The sequence below is a fragment of the Indicator indicator genome, chromosome 3 (genome assembly GCF_027791375.1).
Source record: "Indicator indicator isolate 239-I01 chromosome 3, UM_Iind_1.1, whole genome shotgun sequence".
Taxonomy (NCBI): Eukaryota; Metazoa; Chordata; class Aves; order Piciformes; family Indicatoridae; genus Indicator; species Indicator indicator.
The window spans coordinates 9,550,385-9,568,443 of NC_072012.1; the positions used below are offsets into that span (position 1 = coordinate 9,550,385).

Genomic DNA, 18,059 nt, shown 5'->3' on the forward strand with positions numbered 1-18,059 from the left:
CTTCACCCAGCAGATAGTTATACTGACTTTTTATGCTCTTGTAGATATCAATGAATGCCTGAGCACCAACATGCCATGCCCAGCTGGACAGATATGTATTAACACTGATGGTTCATACATGTGCCAGCGAATCTCACCCAACTGTGGCCGAGGTTATCATCTCAATGAAGATGGAACAAGATGTGTAGGTAAGTAACAGTTTGAAGAAAATAAATCATGTCTGTCATTTATGTTTACCAGTTGCTTGCACTGCCCCAAATTTTTCTCATTCACATAGCCAATTCTTGATCCATTTCTTTCCCTTATTGCAGTCCCAATCAGTGAAGAATGACAGGGATCCACGCTGTCCTATATATAACTCATAAACTCTATATTCTGAGAAATGATAATCACCCTCCACAAGTGGCATTGTCTGTGACTATATTAGGGTATTGGATCAATGCTGTGTGGTCTCAAATCTCCTCAATGCAGAGGACTTATAACACAAGGTCCACTCACTGTCTGACAGAACTGTTCAAGTAATGTTGAAAGGCATTATATGCCTTTGGCTGACTTTTAACTGAGGTGGCGTTTGCTAAGAGAGGTATTTTTGCGTGTCTTTTCAATTTTTGTAAATGGTTTATTAAATCACTACTGACTGACTGAAGATCTGGTGTATGAATATTGAGTGTGCATAATAAAACAGTGTTGCATCTGATTTCCTCCAAAGATTCTCTGATTTCCTGATCTCCTTTCCCTTCCAAGTCCATCAACATTAACAAGGCACCTGAGAGATGACCTCCTTCAGTAAATAGTTTGTATTTGTGACTCTGATCTTTTCACAGATTGCACTGGGTTGGAAGGGAGCCTCAAAGGTCATCTTGTCCAACCCTCCTGCACTCAGCAGGGACACCTCTAACTAGAGCAGGTTGCCCAGGGACACATCACATCTGATCTTGAACGTCTTCAGGGATGGGGCCTCAATCACATCCCTGGGTGACCTGTTCCAGTATTTCACCACTCTCCTTGTGCAGAACTTCCTCCTGATATCCAGCCTAAATCTACCCCGCTCCAGTTTCAACATGCTTTTTGTTTCAAAACACTTTTTAACTGCTAGGGGACGCGGAAATATGTTAACATGTTGCTCCTCTATCAAGTTGCACAATCAGAAATGACTTTTCAATCACTTCTCTCCTTTTTTTCAGATGTGGATGAGTGCTCCTCCTCTAACCATCCTTGTGGAGAAGGACATGTTTGTATAAATGCTCCAGGCAGTTACCGTTGTGAGTGCAAAGCTGGCTATTCTTTTGATGTCATCAGTAGGACTTGCATTGGTAAGTTGCACCTATTGACATGTAGCCATGGCATGTGGAAAAATGACCCTGTGAGAGGAATGTTACTGCTCTCTGCATAACCTCCTTCATCTTGAATGTAAAATTGAGTACTGTACCATTTATATAAATCTAATATCATGTTAAAGAGCTGCTGCTATACTTCAAAGGAAGCTGTATTAGTGTTGTCAATGTGTTATCTGTTATCCTGTTAGAAGGTAAGGTTATGAGCGTGTGTGTAATTGTTTTCTGTGATATTTTTATATGCACCTACGGCAAAACATTCCTTTGGAAGATCAAAGCAACTTTCTTCTTTAGAGATCTAATTCAATTACATGCTGAGGTGCTTCTAAATGAGCATTTTGAGCAAGTCCTTCTCTCTCTAGTATGAAATGTAAGTCCAGAAAATAAAAATCACAGGATCACACAGGATGTTAGGGGTTGGAAGGGACCTTCAAAGATCATTGAGTCCAACCCCGCTGCCAGAGCAGGACCATAGAATCTAGCAGAAGTCGCACAGATGGGTCTTGAAAGTCTCTAGAGAAGGAGACTCCACAACCTCTCTAGGCAGCCTGTTCCAGTACTCTGTGATCCTCACAATGAAGAAGTTCCTCCTCATGTTGAGGTGGAAATTCCTGTGCTGCAGTTTAATCCCAAATGAAACTTTTATGACCACGTTGAGGTCCAGAGCACTACATCAGTGAAGCCAGACAATACGTAGCCCTCTCTTTGTGTTTATCACTGCAGATATCAATGAATGCCGACGCTACCCAGGCCGCCTTTGTGCTCACAAGTGTGAGAATACTCCTGGTTCCTACTACTGCACTTGCACCATGGGATTCAAACTTTCAGCTGATGGCAGGTCATGTGAAGGTATGGCTGTCTTATGCTTTGGCTATACAGTGTGAGCTCATTGCTGCTCAGCTTTTTCCGTTTGATTTTTACCCTGTACAGCTGCACTGGAAAGGTATGAGAAATCCATCCGTGTGGGGTTTTTGACTACATGGCTTGTTATGAGTAATGAAGCCACTGTAGCCCACAGTTCAGACATGTTGCTCATAGACTGGATCATGCAGAGGTGTATGGTTCTGCATTTATTGCATTTTGACAGATGGTTCAACTAGATCAGATTTGAGGCTTGCTGATACCCAGATTTAAAGATGCAAACGAAGACTCTCTCCAAGTCAGAAATTTTGAAGGACAGTGGGAAATGATAGCACAGTGCAGAAATGATAGCACAGAACAACCTGTACTGCCCATATCCACTAGAGAGTAACAAACCCAAAGCTCGCTGTTTCCAGCTTACTCAATGACATGCATGCCATCCTTTCTTAACTTGCTTGCAAACTTGTAAACTTTTGTCTTAGCCCTATAATAGCAGTGGTGAATACAGCAAGAAACTTGGGCTTCAGATACATCATTTTGCCTTTCAGATTTAAATGAGTGTGAGAGCAGCCCCTGCAGTCAAGAGTGTGCCAATGTGTACGGCTCCTACCAGTGTTACTGCCGCCGTGGCTTTCAACTTAGTGACATAGATGGGATTTCATGTGAAGGTAAGCAGCATCATTTTGCAGACAGAGGATGGGTGAGCATTTCTTACTCTCCCCATAACATATGAGCAGTTCCATGTACTTGTAATTGTTTCATTTACACATTGGATTCTCTTCGGTGTTTCTCTGTGACACTATGGAACTGTATTTAATGAATGTCTCCCACCCATGTCCTACCCAAGGAACCACTTGTGTGGTGTCAGTTTTGCTGTGTACGCTGATTTTTGTAGCTTGGCATACTTTTGTAACTTGCAAGGGAGATTTTTGGTTTTGTTTTCTTCTAAGGAACTAACAGAATTTGTAGTCTTCAGCAAGTGCAGATACGAGCACATTTATATGTTACATATGTAATACATAATATTACTAGATAGCATTTTATATACCCTTTTTTGTGGCTAGTTCTGAACTAATATATAAGTAGGTCCTTCTCATTTACAAGGAGAATGTGGATGTGCCTTCATGGACAAGAACCTGAATTTGGACTTAGATCTCCAGGACTTAATAGACAGTAAGACCTTGGGCAGAACACCTCCTTTCAGTTCCTGTTCTGTAAGAACAAAGATAAAGAGGAGAAGTTGTGGACACCTCATCTGTGCAAATGTTTAAGACCAGGCTGGATGAGGATTTGAGCATTGTGGTCTAGTGGGAGGTGTCCCTGCTCATGACAGGATACTAGAACTAGATGATCGTTAAGGTCCCTTCCAAATCAGGCCATTCTATGATTCTATGAAAACTATTCCTCTCCTGCCCTTCATATAAAGCACTGTGATGCACGTAACTGTAAAGTGCTTGTTCTTATCCATTTACTTTGTCTCTTTGGGCTCTTTTTATTGCTTCTGATTTTCTTCACACCTCCATTTATTCCTGACAGCCTTTGATGACAAGACCCACCCCTCTCTGACGATCTTTTTCCTTGCCCAGCAATTAGCATAGTGAAATTATGTCCTGAGCTCACAGCAGCACCACTGTACACGTGGCACTCGATTGAGTGTCATGAACACATAACAAATGAGTGGTGTTTTCTTCTTGCAGATATTGATGAATGTGCTTTACCTACGGGAGGGCATATCTGCTCTTTCCGATGTATCAATATTCCTGGGAGCTTTCAGTGTACTTGTCCCTCCACCGGTTACAGGTTGGCACCCAACGCACGCAACTGCCAAGGTGAGTTCCATAACTGCAGGGAGACCTAACTGGATCACAGGATGTCAGGGGTTGGAAGGGGCCTCTGGAGATCATCAAGTCCAACCCCCCTGCCCAAGCAGGACCATAGAATCTAGCACAGGTTGCACAGGAATGCATCCAGACGGGTCTTGAAAGTCTCTAGAGAAGAAGACTCCATGACCCCTTTGGGGAGCCTGTTCAGTGTTCTGTGACCCTCACAGTGAAGAAGTTCCCCCTCATGTTGAGGTGGAACCTCCTGTGCCGTAGTTTATATCCATAAATCACGGAATTAGGAAAAGTTCTAGTGAGTTTGTATGTTTAATAAAATGTCTTTATTACAACATTGTAGGTAAAGCAGTAAACATCATCTTGAAATCTGAAGAAAACTGTGTTCTTCATAAATACACAGGAAACTTAAACTACAGAATGCAGCAGAGAATACTTTTTATAACATGATTAAAATTCCTAGTGTGGAATAGCATGAGTTAGTTTAACCACTGAAAGGAAATAGGCCCTGAACATTTCAGCAAATATTTGTATCTTGTCCACTTAGTGGCACTGCTGCTCTTCCTTTTCCTGTCCTTGCCTGCGCTTTGGCTTAGTTTTCTTCTTTTTTTTTTTTTTTTTTTTTTTTTTTTTGTTCTCCTGCTCTTCCCCTTCCAATGCTGTCATAATGTTTAATTGCACCTCATGTTCTGTCATAGCTAGTATGATCCTTTCATCATCTAGGACCTGCAAGCAGAGGAAAGGTGTTTGTTTAATCCCTTCACCTTTCTCTGTTTGGCAGACATCGATGAATGTGTTGCGGAAAGCCACAACTGCTCTTTCAATGAGACTTGCTTCAACATCCAGGGAGGCTTTCGCTGTCTGTCCTTGGAATGCCCAGAAAACTACCGCAAGTCAGGAGATACGTAAGTGCTTTCTTTCTCAGGGTTGAACCTTTTTTTGGTGAGGTCATCTCCTTTATGGCATGCTACTGCTGACTCAATACATAAGAGATTTTGTTGGCAGGCCTGCCCTGTGTTTTGCACACATAAGTCCAGTCCCTTTCTTGTGCTCCTGTTTCAGTCTAAGACATTAAGAAATGCCATGTGTCAGTGGTTTGCTTCGTAATGATCTCTAGAGCCATAAGCAGATGTTCTCTCTCTGGCTACCTTGCAGGCAGCCTCTTAGGAGGGTTGCATTCAACTTCACAATTCTGACATTTTTTTCACATGTGTTCTTTCCTTAATTTTGTGCTCCATTGAAAGAGTTCTTTTTAGCTCCCTCTCTGATTTCTTACAAGTGCTGTTGCAAAGCATTTCAAAAATGTCTTATTTTTAATACTATTTCTCCTCTATTCAAAAGACTGGAGTCCTAACAATGGTGGTGTGTTAGTTGCTGCTCCAGTTGATGTCTCTTAACCTATCTCAGAGAAAGTCTGTGCATTCTGGTATTGAAAATGTTAGACAGCTTTAGGAGGAGGGGCTGGTAGCAGCTCATTTACACTCATCAAATGATGCTAGTGGAGTGGTGAAGTTGCTGTCAAATTTCAGTTGCATAGCTAGAGTTTATGGCTTATGCAGATGACTGCTTTTCCTCCCACCCTGTACTCCAGTGATTCTTCCAAAGGCTGCTCCATGGTGCCCACCATGTGCCCTATACCCAGGTAAGTGTATGTTCCAGCAGCCAGGGAGGAAAGCTGATAAATCACATTTGTCATCAGCCTGCTACTGCTTTTCACAGTCAGCATTCAGATGCCCACCATCTCAGATAAAATTGGGTGCCTCCTCTTTAAAGTGATGCTAAGGCTCATCTTCATCAGAGAGACTTTGTGGGGGTTGGGTAGTCTCCATTTAAACCCTAATTTGTGAAATGCCAAGTTAAGTATCACAGCAGATGTGTTTGATCAGAATGCTGTAGGGAATGCTCATGGTATATAAAAATACAGTCTCAGAACTGTCAATGGTAGTGAAGCTTTAAGTTATATTTGCCTTGTCAATAAACAAGCAGCACCTTGTGATGCAGATGTTCTCTTTATTTGTAATATTGTGGGTTCATTTGTATGCTAAAAAGGGAAAAAAAGAAGCCATTTGCAATGGAGCACTAAGCAGTGGTCATGGTCAGAATTAGTGGTCTTATGGACATCCCTGAGCTGCAAAATTTGGTTTATAAACTACGCATCATACACACTCGTTCCATTTTCTCTTCTTTCTTATCTATAATTTTTTGTATTTGTTGAAATTAATGGCTGTTTGAAATGTCAAGGGGTCTTTTGGGGAGACAGTAGAATGTCTGAATTGTTTGTCTGTGTCTGGGTTGTTGGGGGCCTGTAATGGCTTATTCTGCCCAACTCAAACAGACTCATGGGGAGTCTTCTGATGTGCCATGGTTATAATTAGCTTAAGAGTCAGACGAATTTTGTAGCTACTCAGTGAAGTTCTTGCTATTTTAATTCTTTGACTTATCATCTTGTTGGATTTATTAGGTTTTTTCCCTCTCTAACACAGTTAATAAGTTTAGTGTTGAAAATCTGTTTGCATAAATCAGAGAGAACATGAGTTCATGATTTCTATTGCAAACAGTCCAAGCCAGTTCAATGACCAGTTCACCCAGCATTGTGCCAGGACTCTAAAATCAAAATGCTTGGCTTCTCATAGCATCGTATCTCTGTCAGGTACCATTTTCCTCTCCTTTTTATTAAAATCGTTCCAATTTTACCAACCTGGCACATCATGAGAAAAATAACATGTTTTTCACTCTGAAATGGCTCAAGAACTGGCTGGAGGGCTGGGCCCAGAGAGTGGTGGTGAATGGTGCCACATCCAGTTGGCAGCCAGTCACTAGTGGTGTCCCCCAGGGACCAGTTCTGGGCCCCATCCTGTTCAATATCTTTATTGATGATCTGGACAAGGGAATTGAGTCCATCATCAGTAAGTTTGCAGATGACACCAAGTTAGCAGCAGGTGTTGATCTGTTGGAGGGTAGGAGGGCCCTGCAGAGGGACCTTAACAGGCTGGATGGGTGGGCAGAGGCTAATGGGATGAGATTTAACAAGGCTAAATGCAGGGTTCTACACTTTGGCCACAACAACCCCATGCAGCACTACAGGCTGGGGACAGAGTGGCTGGAGAGCAGCCACGCAGGAAGGGACCTGGGAATGCTGGTTGATAGTAGGCTGAACATGAGCCAGCAGTGTGCCCAGGTGGCAAGGAAAGCCAGTAGCATCCTGGCCTGGATCAAGAATAGTGTAGCCAGCAGGACAAGGGAGGTTATTCTTCTCCTGTACTCAGCACTGGTCAGGCTACACCTTGAGTACTGTGTCCAGTTCTGGGCCTCTCAATTAAAGAGAAATGTTGAGTTGCTGGAACGTGCCCAGAGAAGGGCAACGATGCTGAGGAGGGGTCTGGAACACAAACCCTATGAGGAGAGAGGCTGAGGGAGGTGGGGTTGTTTAGCCTGGAGAAGAGGAGGCTCAGGGGTGACCTCGTTGCTGTCTACAACTACCTGAAGGGAGGTTGTAGCCAGGTGGGGGTTGGTCTCTTCTCTCAGGCAACCAGCAGCAGAACGAGGGGACACAGTCTCAAGCTGTGCCAGGGGAGGTATAGGCTGGATATTAGGAGGAAGTTTTTCCACAGAGAGAGTGATTGCCCATTGGAATGGGCTGCCCAGGGAGGTGGTGGAGTCACTGTCCCTGGAGATGTTCAAGAGAAGATTGGATGGAGCACTTAGTGCCATGGTCTAGTTGATTGGATAGGTCTGGGTGATAGGTTGGACTGGATGATCTTGGAGGTATCTTCCAACCTGCTTGATTCTATGATTCATTCCCATCAAGTTGGCACCTTATGGGATGTTTTTCCCCCCCTGTTCTCCAGTATTTTCTTTGGAACAGCTATAATTTAGTAGGCCTCAGTCCTGAAGACTGAAGTTTGTTCATTCGTGGTTTTCCTTAAAATAAGAGGTAACAGCCCTCAGTGATCCAGAAGCTTCCTTTGCCAACACCTTTAAATCAGAGAATTTTGTGTGGTGCCTCTTGCAGTGGTGATTGTCATCAGGCAAAGTAATTGCAGGATCATCCCATGCTACAGGCTGAAAGCTCAGGATGCTGCATAGATACTCTGATCCTTAGGAGGAAACAGCCTGTGTAGCCTTCCCCAAAGACCAGCAAAGTGTCTGGCATGGTCGGGTGCCTAATGGTAACAATTTAATCTCTTCTATTTAAATTTGGCCTTCCCCGTTCCCCTAGATCAGCCTATAGACTTGGTATTTTTCCAAGGAAAATTAAGATCTACTGCTACTCACAGTAGGGCTTAACTTGATGTACAGTCTTGCCAAACACTTTTTGTTTTCAAATTGCATAACAAATTCTCTTTATGTGACACTGAAGTCTAACATTTGTAGTATTTAAGCCAAGAAAAACAGTAGAAAAGATAAAGAGGTGGTTTATGGCGGCATGTCAGAAATGTGTGCAGCACTGAGCCAGATTGGGAAATACTTCTATATTCTAGACATGTCTGCTTACTATTAGCATTGCCTGTCGCTTCTCATTATTAAGACCCTTTTTTAACTGCTTAGAGTTTGGCCAAAACTTAATGAATGGCTGAAATTTTACATGCCAGGTGTCTGAATCAGGCTCAGGTTTTGGCGAATTTCAGCCAGAGCAGTTGGCATATTTCCTAGGACAAGGGTAGAGAGGAACACAAACACTATGAACCCTATGCTGGCTTGTGTATTTAAGACATTTTGGATTTGGTTTTGGTTTTGGATGTGCTTTGTTTTGTTTGGTTGGTTAGTTTGTTTTTGTTTTTGTTTTTTTTTTTTTTTTCCATTTAGTTTTCTGTCATGTTCTGTAGCAGAAATCTGACATTCGTTAGGAGATTACTTTTGTGCTTTTTTTGGTCATCTTTAATGAAAACCTCTGAAATGATCAATTTTGTTAAACTGCAGTTAGCCTCTTTTCATAAATCTTAGGTAATCAGGACCTTGGTGGATAAGATTAATCCGCCCCTGTATGCCAAAACAGAGCTGGGTCTACCCAACTAAGAGTTGTTTAACTTTCACTTCAAGTCCTGGAATGATAAGGGTTTCATAGAATCAGTGCCAGTCTGACTTTGTCTTCTTCAGTGCAATTTTGGCTCTTCCCATCAGTAGAGAAGTCTTTCTTTTTTTAGCAACAAACATTTCTCTTCTGATTTAGCAGACCTGAGCTTCTTGAGCTCTTCAAGGAAGCCTAAAATGTGTGGGGACCAACTCTATGGATTGTCTGAGCCTGTTCCCACAAATAGCCACAGAAAAGAAACCCCTTCTTCCCCAGAGTGTCAGCTCCTATTAATCCTGGGCCAGGTGCTGCCAGTCCTGATAATCCCCAAACCTATTTTTCTGTGCTTTCAAAGGCCACCCAAACTCCATGGATAAGAAATCTCATCTGTGTTTCTAGCACAGGTGAGAGAAGAACAGAGTCAGTAAGAAGGAAAGGCATATCTGGGGATAAAGAGGCTGAATGTAGGGAGGGAAGGATCTGAAGGTATGACCAGGTGAGGTGAGTGAATCTGGCAGACATTTGAGAGGTAGAAGGTAAAATTGCATTAAACAGTTTAGAGACAAGGGGGAAACCAATCATAGGAGGTTATGGGTAAGAGTGCTTGCTGCTGGATTTGGATGAAGGCCATTAGAGAAAGGAATAATTTGGGATAGCTGCATAAAGATTCTGAAGGAAGGAGTGCGTACTTTATGATTCATAGAATCATAGAATGGTCTGGATTGGAAGGAACCTCCAAAGGTCATCTAGTCCAACTCCCACTGCAGTCAGCAGGGACATCCTCAACTAGATCAGGTTGCCCAGAGCCCTGTTGAGCCTCACTTTGAATATCTCCAGGGATGGGACCTCGACCACCTCCCCAGGCAGCCTGTTCCAATGTTCCACTACAGTCATGGTGCAGAACTTGTTCCTAACATCCAATCTAAATCTGTTCTTCTGTAGTTTGAAGCCATTGCCCCTCATCCTGTCCCTACAGGCCTTTGTAATCAGCCTCTCTCCATCCTTCTTCTAGGTCCCCTTCAGGTACTGGCAGGCTGCTATTAGGTCTCCCCAAGAGCCTGCTCTTTTCCAGGCTGAACAACCCCAGCTCCCTCAGCCTATTCTTGTGGCCCTCCTCTGGACAGGCTCCATCAGATCTATGTCCTTCCTATAATGAGGGCTCTAGAGCTGGATGCAGTACTCCAGATGAGGTCTCATCAGAGTAGAGTAAAGTGACAGAATCATCTCTCTGGATCTGCTGGCAACACTTCTTTTGGTGCAGCCCAGGATGCGATTTGCCTTTTGGGCTGCAAGCTCACACTGTCTGCTCATGTCCAGCTTCTCATCCATCAGCACCCCCCAAGTCCTTTTCCACAGGGCTGCCTGTATTGATAGTGAGGATTGTTCCAGCCCAGGTGCAGAACCCCTTGCACTTGCTCTTGTTAAACCTCATGAGGTTCATCTGGGCCCACCTCTCCAGCTTGTCCAAGTCCCTCTGGATGACATCCCATCCCTCTGGCTTATTGACAGCACCACTCTGCTTGATGTCATCTGTGAACTTGCTGATGGTGCACTTGATCCCACTGTCTGTAGCATTGATACAAATACTAAACAGTAGGGACCCCTGAGGGACACCGCTCATCACTGCTCTCCATCTGGTCTTCAAGCCATTGAGCACCACCCTCTGGATGCTACCATCCAGCCAATTCCTTATCCACTGAACCGTCCACCCATCAAATCCATATGTCTTCAAACAGGATGTTGTGGGGGACCATGTCAAAGGCCTTGCAGAAGTCCAGATAGATCACATCCGTAGGTCATCCCTTATCCACTGACAGAATTGCTTTATCATAGAAAGGTTGGTCAGGCAGGATTTGCCCTTAGTAAAGCTATGCTGGCTGTTTTGAATCAGTTCCCTGTCTTCCATATGCGTCAGCAATGGCATCTAGGAGGATCTGTTCCATGATCTTCCCAGGCACAGAGGTGAGCTGACAGGTCGGTAGTTTCCAGCGTCCTCCTTTCTACCCTTTTTAACCATGGCTGTAATGTTTCCTTTCTTCTAGTCCCCAGGGACTTCACCTGACTGCCAGGACTTTTCAAATACCATTGAGATATCAGCTTGGCAACTATATCAGCTTAATTCCCTCAGGACTCTGGGATGCATTTCATCAGGTCCCATGGACTTGTATATCTTCAGGTTCCTCAGACAATCCTGCATCTTAGGGCATGATTAGGGCTGTGAAGTAGAAACTGAGGAAACCAAGTGTCAGGCGGGAAAGGATAGGGGAAGAGGAGGAAGATTGGCACTGGCTGAGTAGACAATCCTGATAGCAAATGTTTGAGTGAGTGGGAAGGGTAGCAGACAAGGAAAGGGGATAGGAAGAAGGACCCAGGCTGGTAAAGACAGATGAAGGAGAGAATGATAGGACATAAAGGCTCAGTGCTGTGGGCAAAATGAAGATGAGTCCGACTCTTCTGTAGCTTGGAAACTGCTTGAGAGCTTATAGCTCCAGACAGGAGCAACATGCAGAGTATTGGTGCATCCTGTCTCCTGTACTGCTGTACACTGTTAGTGGGACTCCAGGTTCTCCTCTGGGTGAGGTGTATCTTTGAAAACCAATCATCAGTTGGTTTCCCTCCCTTTTAAGTTCTGGTTTGTTAAAGATAAAAAACACCTGCCCTACACAGCTGCTCTGTTAAATGTAGAGGTCCAGGATGTGGTGATACAGCCTGGCTGATGGCTCACCTGGGCCTCAAGGTGTGGTGCAACCTGCTGAAAAGAAATACAGCCTCGATGATAACACGAGGGAGTGTCTTTGTCATGGAGTATATATTCCAGGAGGTGTGGAAGAATGTTACAGCTCTGGCAATCCTCAGGGTCGAATTTCAGAGATGCATAGTGTATGGTTTAGTCATAATACATGTTTATTAATTCAGCACACATGCCCCTCTATGAAGTAAATTGCAAAGCCACAAATCCTGCTGGAAAGTTCTTTACCCTTTAGTGCATGAGGACTTGTTGTATACCACTCAACTCCTTTGGGCACAGTGGAATAAATTGCCTCTCTACCGTGGGAAAACTGGACTCAGAAATTAACAGGAGGGAAGGCAGAAAATATTTTCTCCTTGTTTCTCTGTTAGAAAACGTTGTATTCATTATTAAAAAATTGGAATCTTTGTAGTTTTGGTACTTTTATTTTCCTTTATGAGTAACCACCGTTTGGGAATTCAAACGGTGGGTAATTCTTTGAATTTCAGCCACATCACAGTATCATCACAGTATATCAGAGGTTGGAAGGGACCTCAAGAGATCATCAGGTCCAACCCCCCTGCTAGAGCAGGATCAATTAGGGTAGTCCACACAGGAATGCATCCAGGTGGGTTTTGAAAGTCTCCAGAGAAGGAGTGCTCTGTCACCCTCACTGTAAAGTTTCTCCTCATGTTGAGGTGAAATCTTCTATGTTCAAGTTTGAACACAGAAGATATAGATAGACATAGATATAGATATAAATAAATAAATAAACCTAAGAGACCACGGTAGTAAGTGAGCTAAAATAATCAGGAACCAGTTCAGGAGTAAACCTTTAGCAGTATTGGATGCTTATTTTTTCTAGCTGATGTGCCTAATTGCAGAGGTTTGCAAACTGTGTTTAAAACTGCCTCAGCTGCAAAGCTGTGCATGTTTTACTTGGGCTCTGTGCTGGGTTTGTCTGATGGTATCTTGCTGTCTCCTCAGCTTTCCCCTTCCCTCGCCAGCCGCCCGTGCTCTCTCCCGCAGCGACACAGTGTGGTGGCAGGGCGCGGTGGCTGTACCACCAGCTTATCCATCCTGAGATGCCGTGGAGCTGGAGCAGCACCTTAGGTTGCTCACTCACTGGGGTTGTTGGCTTTCCCCTGCCATATCATTTTCATCTGCCCACTGAAGGGAAGCCTTTAAATAAGGTCTAGAGAGTACACTGGGAGTTAAGTGCTCATTGCTGCTTCTCTTTCTGACCCCAGAATGAACTCTGGTTCTTGAAAGCAATCATATTTGCTGTCTCTGTGGTTATTTGATGGAACAATTAGTGCACGTTAATTAAACCTATGGTGAAATGTGCAGTGTGCACCACAAAAGAATGATGAAATTTTGAGTAATTCTAGCTCCTACCTGCAAGCTGTCTTCACAAATAACTTTCTGAATCAACAGAATGTCCTTTTTCAGATCTTAGGAAGCTGGGAGCTTTGATTTTTTTTTTTTTTTTGTTTTGTTTTTTTGTTCTCTTAAAAAATTCTGGCAATTATTCTAAAATGTATTTTACTTTTAGAAAAGAATAAATCAGGGCATCTTTATGAGCTTGTAAGTGCTTATAAGAGCGTATATGCTTCCAAAAAGATTTACATGAAGAAGTTGTTTCCAAGAAATTAACTGTCTTGACTTGCTTCAAGTAGCCTTGTGATTTCAACAAAACCAAGCCATTCTTTTTAGTGGAGTTATTGATGACATTTCAGAAAAGAATGGAGAACTCACTATACCTGAAAATACTCCAAGAGTACCCACACCTAATTAGCCAGCCATCCTGTGAAGACTTGTGTGTGCTCTTTACACACACAAATAAAATTAAGAATGTATTTAAGTCTTCAAAGATTTGCTTTGTACTGGTGTTGCAAGTGGTATTAAAAGAAAACATAGAATGTATTACCTGAAGAACTGAGGGTGATTTTAACTACCCTTTTTGAAAATGCTTATTTTGCATATAATGAAGAGTTCCTGGAATTCAGGTCACCATTCACTGGCAATGAAATGGGGCTTGCTTATGAGCCACAGTTTTGTTGATACAAATATTTCTAATAACAGATCAGTTTTGTATGTCAAAATAAATGAAACAACACTCAGATTTCCTTGAGGTACTGAGAAGCAAAGCAAACCATGCTTTCATGTTGGAGCATTTCTTAGTAAAGAAGCAAAGAGTTTAGGTTGCATAACAGCCTGTTGACCAAATATTGCTTTTGAGTGGAGAGACACTTTTTCATGATTTGATTAATTATCGCGCATGGGGCAAGTTTGGAGCTAAATGCACAGCCTGATCGTCTCCAAAGTCAACATGCAGCTAAGATCATCATATTTACCTCTCCTTCCATGAATTTGTCTGAAAGAATTGTTTCAGTTAGAAAAGACCTTAAGATCCTTGAGTCCAACCACTGTCTAACTCTATCATAAAGTCTTGTGATAAACTATATCACTCAGCACCACCTCTCTGTGTCTTTTAAACACCTCCAAGGATGGGGATTCAACCCCCTCCCCAAGGAGCCTGTTCCAGCGTTTGAGAACCTTTTCAGTGAAAACTTTCTTCTAATATCTAACCTAAACCTCCCCTGGTGCAACTTGAGGCCATATAGGTTTCCTTTTATTCTGTCAATTCTTATGAGGGAGAAGAGACTTGACACCCACCAAGGATGTTTGGATACCAATTTGAATTGTGGTGATTTGGGTGTGTCTTTAATCTGAAATTTAGGTAAACTTTCTGTGTATTCAGTTCTTTAAACACTTCTAAAACCCACCATCTATCATGACATGTCAGGAACTCATTAATGTGCTCCTAACTAGAACATTCTTTAGTAGCAGTGCCTTTAATTCCCATGCTTGTCTGAGTCATATTTTACTGGACAGGCTTCACTTCTCCCCACTACAGAAAGGGAGGAAATTGCTCCCTTTGTGCAGATTGTGATTTCTAGTGCTGACATTGATTGTTCACCCTCACCCTGTGTGAGTGACATCTTCCTAGTGCTCTGGATTTTTCACTTTAGTATGGTGCTTAGTGATAAGGGGTGGAAACAGCAGAGAGCAACATTCTCACTCACCAGCATCCTTCCTATGACTCAAGGTTGCCTAAGAGTGACCTGACTGTAAGGTGCATGCTGGAGACATCAGGCTCTTGCATCTTGTCCTTGCTAGATGGGTGTTAGACTGACTCAGCATGGTTTTGGTAGCATGGAGAAATACTGTGCTTCACTGGGAGGAAGAAATCTGTCTTCAAAGCAAATAAAACTTAACATACAGACAGCGTTGGAAAGAAGTTTTACATTCCTCTGTATGCTGTCAGATGATGAACTTACAGGCATAGTGCAGTATCTAGTGTACCTCTTCTCTCTCAGGAGAACCAACTCTTTGTGTCTTTGTGGTTTTCAGAATATTTTACTCAGTCTTAAGATCCAGCCAGACTTCCCAAGTAGGACAGTCAGCTCACTAACCACTCACAATCTCTTCCTTTATTTAACATGTATCAAATCAACCAGAAGAATAAATCCTAGGGAGGGGGGAAAGTCAGTATTCTCCCTAGGAAGAGGGATGATCTAAATGCGAATAAACTCTTCCCCATGCTGAGGTGCCAGACTCAGCCCGTCGGTGCGTGCAGAGAAAGGGCAACACTACTGAGAAGGGCAATGCTTCTCCAAAAGCACCAACTGCAAAGTTCATCCTTACTTAATAAATGTCCCTTTGCAACATAACTGAAGTGCCAGGCTGAGGACTGGATACAGTGTGGAAGTCAGCATATCTTCCCCCCTCCCCCCACTGCCCTTGCTCTCCTGTCACGCTTGCTGAATGTACGCTAATCTTCCTCTTGTCTTGTGTTCTCACTTTTCTTGCAGTCGCTGTGAGCGCTTGCCTTGTAATGAAAATAAGGAGTGCCAGAGCCTGCCTCTGAGAATAACCTACTATCACCTCTCTTTTCCTACCAACATCCAAGTACCCACCGACATTTTCCGCATGGGCCCTTCCAATGCTGTCCCTGGGGATAAAATCACGCTGTCCATCGTCAGCGGGAACCCGGAGGGGGTTTTCACCACAAAAAAAGTGAACAACCACAGTGGCATTGTGGTCATGCAGCGGCAAATCACAGAGCCCAGAGACCTTCTTCTGACCATTCAAATGCAACTTTCCCGCCATGGAACCATCAGCACGTTTATTGCCAAACTTTTTATCTTTGTCTCTGCACAGCTTTAATCCTTTGATCCCTTTGATCCCTGTACAGGCATCATTGGCTACTTTTTCTCTTCCAAGAATAGCTTTTCCTTCTCAATTTTAATAAAGTTTTAGTTCATCTGCTTGCATGCTGCACTTGCATTTTATTTGCCATCATCACAGCAGTTCTCCACTTCCCCCTGTCACTGAACACCTCAATTCGGGCAGATGTGTACTCTGCAGCATTTTAAAAAAACCCAAAAAACAAACCAACCACCAACCAAGCAAACTACCCACCCCACCCCAAACCAACAAAACCCCCAAAAACCCAGAAATTGGTGTCCAAGAGTTTATTACCTGAATATACCAAGGACTGAAAACTGTTCGCACAGTAGTGGAGTTGCTCCCATTTGATGATACACAGCTTCCTAGGTCTAGATCTAAATTAAAAAAAAAAAAAAAAAAAGGAAAGAAAAAGTAAAAAAAAAAAAAGTAGAATTTGAGCTATCTCAACTGAAACATCTTTAGGGAGCTTCATCACTTATGGGGTAAATACTGTGTTTTCTGAAAATCTATTCAAAGGGTCTAACTTTGGCCCTTAAGACCTCAGAAGTGCCTCAGAACAAAAGTCACTTAGAAAGTGCAGAGTCAGGTTGTCAAGCTGCACTCTAGTTATCATTGCTCTGCTGATTTCCACCAGGTACAGATACTAGTTCTGGCTTTTAAGGATGGGACAAAAGAGAATTTCCTCCAAAGAACAGTTATTTCATCTTCTTTCTGTGGAATTTCTACTAAAGTAAAAAAAAAAAAAAAAACCTTACGATGGGAAAACCTCAGTGAACTTGCTAATAGCATTCAGCTTGTAGCAGAGAGCTCCTTTCTAGTTCTTAAGCTGTGACCTGAGATGTGTCTACAGGAACATTTGAAAGAGACACTTAATTCATCTCATAACATTCTTGTCTCTCTAGCTCCCACATCAAAGCTGATGAATTTTTAACTGTAAAGACTTCACCCATCACCACCAAAAAACCCTCAACCCCATCCTATCAGTTGTAAAAGGTCAGCCAGAATTCCAATATCCAAATCTTTTGTTTTTTCCTTCTATGACTTTTTCCCTTTACTTCTGTGCAATCAAGAATAACGTAGACAAAATACAAAGGGACTTTCTTGAGAATTCTTTTTTTTTTTTAATTTGTTTTGTGAGCTGGAGAAGAACTTATTTTACTTTTCTGTCCTTGCATCGATAAGTAATCCAAGCTGAGTCCCAGAGGTATGATCTAAAAGTTAATGTTCTTTTACACCATCCTGGGCTCAGATACCTCTGCTGCCTGTGACACAGGCAGAATAGTCCATAGATGAAAGAGGAATAATCCATGTGAATGCATATGCTTTAAAGAAATGCTTCACTATGTAAAGACAGCACAAGCAAGGTACAAGATTAGAAACTGGCAACCTTCTAAACTAAGGAATTGCTCTATTAGCTGTAAGCTGCAGGCTCTCAGGCTCATCATCAGCCAAGGACTAGACTGGGGCATGATTGCAGCACTCTGCCAAAGTATTACACGTTCCCTAAGGCAGAGTTTATTGCAGCTGGCTGACAGGAGTTCAAGTCTCACAAGGACTGCCAATATTTAATAAGTCTGTTGACACATAAGGCTGCCAAAAGTTGCCAGTGGGAAAAGAGTCCCAGTTTTAAACATTGGAAGCACAAGCCTATGCTACTTGAGCTAATGGGGTTTCTAATCACCCCAGAAGTTGTTTGTATTATAAAAGCCTTCTGGCTACCAGTTCATTATGAAGCCATAATTAAGTAGGATAAATATTCAAAAATAAACTTAATTTTTGCAAGCATTAATATATATTTGTTTGGCAGGATAAGAAGGGAGTTTGAGAATACCATAATAATTGCATTCAGCAGGTAACTCAAGAACATAGAACTTGGACTCTCCTCTGCTAGATGCTTTAGTGCTGCAGTGTAGCTGGAACTTTCAAGAACATGTATGTAATTCTGTAGCACCATTTCTCTGTCTGGCTATTCCCAAACTAAAATGAAATCGTGGCTTCTGGTCCAAAGAATCCAATTAACTGAATCCAACAGA

At 42.7% G+C, this 18,059-nt stretch overlaps 1 protein-coding gene across 1 annotated transcript in view; it reads left to right on the plus strand.

Annotated features, from left to right (window-relative positions):
• FBLN1 (fibulin 1) overlaps window positions 1-18,059 on the plus strand; it is a 92,178-nt gene that overhangs the window by 45,063 nt on the left and 29,056 nt on the right. Inside the window, exons 10-15 of the mRNA XM_054399738.1 lie at window positions 45-188; window positions 1,185-1,313; window positions 2,058-2,183; window positions 2,744-2,863; window positions 3,893-4,024; window positions 4,812-4,935. Of these exons, the coding sequence (XP_054255713.1) occupies window positions 45-188; window positions 1,185-1,313; window positions 2,058-2,183; window positions 2,744-2,863; window positions 3,893-4,024; window positions 4,812-4,935 (775 nt within the window). The remainder of the gene's footprint in view (window positions 1-44; window positions 189-1,184; window positions 1,314-2,057; window positions 2,184-2,743; window positions 2,864-3,892; window positions 4,025-4,811; window positions 4,936-18,059) is intronic.